At 45.0% G+C, this 7,009-nt stretch overlaps 1 protein-coding gene across 1 annotated transcript in view; it reads right to left on the bottom strand.

Moving 5' to 3' along the window:
• The window catches only part of nid1a (nidogen 1a), a 66,443-nt gene that overhangs the window by 55,898 nt on the left and 3,536 nt on the right, over window positions 1-7,009 (bottom strand). Inside the window, exon 2 of the mRNA XM_052150800.1 lies at window positions 4,809-5,117. Within this exon, the coding sequence (XP_052006760.1) occupies window positions 4,809-5,117 (309 nt within the window). The remainder of the gene's footprint in view (window positions 1-4,808; window positions 5,118-7,009) is intronic.

Raw genomic sequence — 7,009 nt, 5'->3', positions numbered from 1 at the left:
CGATCATCTGACTGGGTGGGGGGGTTTGCATGATATGTGCATAAAGCGTATCATCTGGCGGGGGTCGCGTGATATTAGCATGAAGCGATCATCTGACTGGTTGGGGGTGGTTTGCATGATATTAGCATGAAGCGATCATCTGACTGGGTGGGGGGTTTGCATGATATTAGCATAAAGCGATCATCTGGCGGGGGTGCGTGATATTAGCATGAAGCGATCATCTGACTGGGTGGGGGGTGGTTTGCATGATATTAGCATGAAGCGATCATCTGACTGGGTGGGGGGTTTGCATGATATTAGCATAAGCGATCATCTGACGGGGGGTGCGTGATATTAGCATGAAGCGATCATCTGACGGGGGTGCGTGATATTAGCATGAAGCCATCATCTGACGGGGGTTTGCATGATATTAGCAAGAAGCGATCGTCTGACTGGGTGGGGGGTTGCATGAAATTAGCATGAAGCGATCATCTGACGGGGGTGCTTGATATTAGCATGAAGCGATCATCTGACGGGGGTTTGCATGATATTAGCATAAGCGATCATCTGACTGGGTGGGGGGTTTGCATGATATTAGCATAGCTGATCATCTGACGGGGGTGCGTGATATTAGCATGAAGCGATCATCTGACTGGGTGTGGGGGTTTGCATGATATTAGCATAAAGCGTATCATCTGACTGGGTGGGGGGTGGTTTGCATGATATTAGCATGAAGCGATCATCTGACTGGGTGGGGGTGGTTTGCATGATATTAGCATGAAGCGATCATCTGAAGGAGGGGTTTGCGTGATATTAGCATAAAGCGTATCATCTGACGGGGGTTTGCATGATATTAGCATGAAGCGTATCATCTGACTGGGTGGGGGTGGTTTGCATGATATTAGCATGAAGCGATCATCTGACTGGGTGGGGGGTGGTTTGCATGATATTAGCATGAAGCGTATCATCTGAAGGGGGTTTGCGTGATATTAGCAAGAAGCGATCATCTGACTGGGTGGGGGGTGGTTTGCATGATATTAGCATGAAGCGATCATCTGACTGGGTGGGGTGGGGGGTTTGCATGATATTAGCATAAAGCGTATCATCTGACTGGGTGGGGGTGGTTTGCATGATATTAGCATGAAGTGATCATCTGACTGGGTGGGGGGTGGTTTGCATGATATTAGCATGAAGCGATCATCTGACTGGGTGGGGGGTGGTTTGCATGATATTAGCATGAAGCGATCATCTGAAGGGGGTTTGTGTGATATTAGCAAGAAGCTGATCGTCTGACTGGGTGGGGGGTGGTTTGCATGATATTAGCATGAAGCGTATCATCTGACTGGGTGGGGGGTGGTTTGCATGATATTAGCATAAAGCGATCATCTGACGGGGGTGCTTGATATTAGCATGAAGCGATCATCTGACGGGGGTTTGCATGATATTAGCATAAAGCGATCATCTGACGGGAGTGCGTGATATTAGCATGAAGCGATCATCTGACTGGGTGGGGGGTGGTTTGCATGATATTAGCATGAAGCGATCATCTGACTGGGTGGGGGGTGGTTTGAATGATATTAGCATGAAGCGATCATCTGACTGGGTGGGGGGTGGTTTGCATGATATTAGCATGAAGCGATCATCTGAAGGGGGTTTGCGTGATATTAGCAAGAAGCGATCGTCTGACTGGGTGGGGGTGGTTTGCATGATATTAGCATGAAGCGATCATCTGACCGGGGTGCTTGATATTAGCATGAAGCGATCATCTGACGGGGTTTGCATGATATTAGCATAAAGCGATCATCTGACGGGGGTGCGTGATATTAGCATGAAGCGATCATCTGACTGGGTGGGGGGTGGTTTGCATGATATTAGCATGAAGCGATCATCTGACTGGGTGGGGGGTGGTTTGAATGATATTAGCATGAAGCGATCATCTGACTGGGTGGGGGGTGGTTTGCATGATATTAGCATGAAGCGATCATCTGAAGGGGGGTTTGCGTGATATTAGCAAGAAGCTGATCGTCTGACTGGGTGGGGGGTTTGCATGATATTAGCATGAAGCTGATCATCTGACTGGGTGGGGGGTGGTTTGCATGATATTAGCATGAAGCGATCATCTGACTGGGTGGGGGGTGGTTTGCATGATATTAGCATGAAGCTGATCATCTGACTGGGTGGGGGTTTGCATGATATTAGCATAAAGCGTATCATCTGACTGGGTGGGGGGTGGTTTGCATGATATTAGCATGAAGCGTATCATCTGACTGGGTGGGGGGTGGTTTGCATGATATTAGCATGAAGCGATCATCTGACTGGGTGGGGGGTGGTTTGCATGATATTAGCATGAAGCGATCATCTGAAGGGGGTTTGCGTGATATTAGCAAGAAGCGATCGTCTGACTGGGTGGGGGGTTTGCATGATATTAGCATGAAGCGTATCATCTGACTGGGTGGGGGGTGGTTTGCATGATATTAGCATGAAGCGATCATCTGACTGGGTGGGGGGTGGTTTGCATGATATTAGCATGAAGCGATCATCTGACTGGGTGGGGGTTTGCATGATATTAGCATAAAGCGATCATCTGACTGGGTGGGGGGTGGTTTGCATGATATTAGCATGAAGCTGATCATCTGACTGGGTGGGGGGTGGTTTGCATGATATTAGCATGAAGCTGATCATCTGACTGGGTGGGGGGTGGTTTGCATGATATTAGCATGAAGCTGATCATCTGAAGGGGGGTTTGCGTGATATTAGCAAGAAGCGATCGTCTGACTGGGTGGGGGGTGGTTTGCATGATATTAGCATGAAGCGATCATCTGACTGGGTGGGGGGTGGTTTGCATGATATTAGCATGAAGCGATCATCTGACTGGGTGGGGGTGGTTTGCATGATATTAGCATAAAGCGATCATCTGACGGGGGTGCTTGATATTAGCATGAAGCGTATCATCTGACTGGGTGGGGGTGGTTTGCATGATATTAGCATGAAGCGATCATCTGACTGGGTGGGGGGTGGTTTGCATGATATTAGCATGAAGCTGATCATCTGACTGGGTGGGGGGTGGTTTGCATGATATTAGCATGAAGCGATCATCTGAAGGGGGGTTTGTGTGATATTAGCAAGAAGCGATCGTCTGACTGGGTGGGGGTGGTTTGCATGATATTAGCATGAAGCGATCATCTGACTGGGTGGGGGTGGTTTGCATGATATTAGCATAAAGCTGATCATCTGACGGGGGGTGCTTGATATTAGCATGAAGCAATCATCTGACGGGGGGTTTGCATGATATTAGCATAAAGCGTATCATCTGACGGGGGGTGCATGATATTAGCATGAAGCGATCATCTGACTGGGTGGGGGGTGGTTTGCATGATATTAGCATGAAGCGATCATCTGACTGGGTGGGGGTGGTTTGAATGATATTAGCATGAAGCGATCATCTGACTGGGTGGGGGTGGTTTGCATGATATTAGCATGAAGCGATCATCTGACTGGGTGGGGGTGGTTTGCATGATATTAGCATGAAGCGATCATCTGACTGGGTGGGGGGTGGTTTGCATGATATTAGCATGAAGCGATCATCTGACTGGGTGGGGGGTGGTTTGCATGATATTAGCATGAAGCGATCATCTGACTGGGTGGGGGGTGGTTTGAATGATATTAGCATGAAGCTGATCATCTGACTGGGTGGGGGGTGGTTTGCATGATATTAGCATGAAGCGATCATCTGACTGGGTGGGGGTGGTTTGCATGATATTAGCATAAAGCTTATCATCTGAAGGGGGTTTATGATATTAGCAAGAAGCTGATCGCCTGACTGGGTGGGGGGTGGTTTGCATGATATTAGCATGAAGCGATCATCTGACTGGGTGGGGGGTGGTTTGCATGATATTAGCATGAAGCGATCATCTGACTGGGTGGGGGGGTGGTTTGCATGATATTAGCATAAAGCGATCATCTGACGGGGGGGTTTGCATGATATTAGCATAAAGCGATCATCTGACGGGGGGGGTGCGTGATATTAGCATGAAGCGATCATCTGACGGGGGGGTTTGCATGATATTAGCATAAAGCGATCATCTGACTGGGTGGGGGGGTGGTTTGCATGATATTAGCATGAAGCGATCATCTGACTGGGTGCTGGGTCACACATACAGTAGCTATCATATGGCTTTAGAAGACTTGGGATATACTACGTGAGTACTTTAATTGGTGCTTGACAGGCATGGACACTATAACTGTCGTTGAATGGAAAAGAGCGGTGTAAAGAGTCTTCAAAATGTATTTTAATAGATTGAAAATTATGGGTTTGAAAGCACATGAGGGTGTGTATGTATAATGACAGAATACTCATGGATGGGTGAATTATTCCTATAAGAGCAACATAGAGTAACTTCAACAACGTACTCTGCTAAATTCCTGACAGATGCCTCAGTGTCATCGGTGATGCGATAATATGGTCCTTGCTTCTTAGAAAAGAGCAGGAGTGTTTCCTGTCCTTACTGAATCCAGCATGCATTGTGTAACTGCTGCCTCTTGTGGTGGTTGACTGGTATTGCATCCCCTCTTTGGGTAGAGCAGAATCGCATATGACATCATCTCCATGGAAGCAATGACCAGTTGAAACGTATTTCGCTGTAATGTAAAACACACGTTTGATTATGTTTACTAAACGACCCATGGAGAATCCATTCACTTTCAATTGCTATTTCCATCCAATTTACAAATTAAATTATGTGAAAAGTTTTGTGAAAAATTCTATAGGAATATATTTGATAAATGTTAATCTATCAAAGTTTATGTGCATAAATCAAGGTAAAACTCACTCTTCTCGTGTGTTCTGCTCCATCTCCTCTGATTTCAGGCCTGTGAGATGCCACATCCACCCATGTGACCACCAGAACATGGATGGGGTTCACCTCATCATCTTCAGGGAAGGCTCTGTTGATGTGGTCAGCAGCTTCTTGTAGAAGCACTGGACTGGAGTCCTGGCGGAAGTACACCTGTCCCACACCATCACTCGTGTCCAGATCGCCTTGTAGAGCAGCAATCATTCCAAAACTGGCCGGCATGTTGCCTTGATACTCTGATTCTGCTGTAGGCGTCTCCAGGGAAACAAACCCGTTGGTGTTGATCTGAATGTCAGATAGAATTGGAAGAATCGCATGAATATGAGGGAAGTAAACAGCAGGGTAATGAATCAAATGTCTGCATTCAGTACTAACATTTTCTGACAGTAATGCTCAGTCTTTAGTTTGATTAATCGTCAAAAAGACTCTCAACTCAACTAAACGTTTCAAACTCATATGCTATCGCTTGAATCTGCCCCTTTCACACGCAGCGTTTTCCAGAAAATTTACTGCAATTGTCACGTCTGAGGTCATGTGTGAACACAACCTTTTGAAAATGCTGGCAAATTTTGCTCTGGCAATTTCCCTAAATCATAGGTACCTATAAATGTCCATTTTGATGGTATGTGTGAACAGCACTGTGGTGAGCAGGGCGGAGCCGAGCGGCGACTAGGCAGAGCTGAATGACTTCCAGCGAGGGAGGCGGGAGTATTTAAGGAGAGGAGACATCGGCAGACGTAGCTTGCCCACGTTCTTGTGGGTATTTTATGATTTGAAGTAGCTGGTCGTAAAGTAGAGCGTGTTTTTGTTTCTTTATACACTGAAAAGTGTTATTAAATGTCTGTGTTTGTCAAGCCGGTCCCAGCTTCCTCCTTTGCCATCCTTAATTGTTACAAGCACATGTGGTACATTTACCAGTAAAGGCAGCCCAACAATTTTACTGTAATTGACCTGGTTGCATGTGTGAAATAAACATTTAAATGATTTATTTTCATATATACATTTATTTAATTTTTTATTAAGACTGTCCCACAGTTCGTCATTTCCACCACACCAAACTAAAGATTTTTCAAGTGTTAAACAAGTGCACAAAAGTGTGAGTGAAGATCATGCAAATATCAATTTTTATAGGGTGTAATTTCCAATCAAGCTGCAATTTTGCAAGTATAAAATATTATTTAATTAAACGTGCATTTAGTATGCATAAAATGTTAGCTATGAAATTAGCCTTAGCTATTTATTCTATTTCAAAAACATTAAATATGTCATTTCCATCAGCGTCCAACAGTGTATGTTCATGCATCACGGAGATTTATAAGACTTTTGTCATGAAAATTCCCACCACAGTGTCATTTCCAGCACAGAATTCTATTAGACGCATGTTGGAAATGACACTGTGGTGGGAATTTTCATGACAAAAGTCTTATAAATCTCCTGTGATGCATGTGCATACACTATTGGACACTGTTGGGCAAATAAAAACAATTGGTGTAAGTATAAAAACACAACAAGACTCTACTAATGCCAGAAGTTGAAGAAACACCCACAAATGTCCATCATATCAGCCATCAACCACCCTGTAACACAGTTAAGGCTGGGCAAGGAGGAGGCGAGAACCGGCTTTTCAATATAAATAATACTTTTAATGATAAACTTAAAAGAAGACATAAACACACACATGACGGACATGTCTGCTAACGATCTCTCTCTCTCCCGCACGATACTCTGCAGTCGACCTTTAAACCTCAGCGGCTTGATTAGCCCAATACGGGACCGGGTGTGTATGATCACGACCCGGCCCCGCCTCCGCCCCACACACACATATTATTATTTAAGAGGAAGAGGACCACTACACATGTACTGCACAATGACTCGCTACAATATCCTAAAATATCTCAAGAACCTTGACCAGTTTACATGTCTAACTGGTACTGTTAAAATAAAGATGTGTTGTGGAAAATGTAACTTGCCGATTGTTGAAACACAACATCTTCAGGTTGCACTATAAAAACAGAAACTATTATTCATTCTTAGAACAGAGTTGAACACAAAAACTCTTTGGGGGAGAACAACTGGTTGTTTATAAAGTATGCTACCGACATTTTAATCATTTGTTCAATGGCTGTGATGGAGAACCGCACCAAAACAGATGTGCATGCTTCACTGATTGCATTTCC

This window comes from Xyrauchen texanus, chromosome 20 (assembly GCF_025860055.1).
Source record: "Xyrauchen texanus isolate HMW12.3.18 chromosome 20, RBS_HiC_50CHRs, whole genome shotgun sequence".
Taxonomy (NCBI): domain Eukaryota; kingdom Metazoa; phylum Chordata; class Actinopteri; order Cypriniformes; family Catostomidae; genus Xyrauchen; species Xyrauchen texanus.
This window is presented reverse-complemented; position numbering and strand designations above follow the sequence as displayed.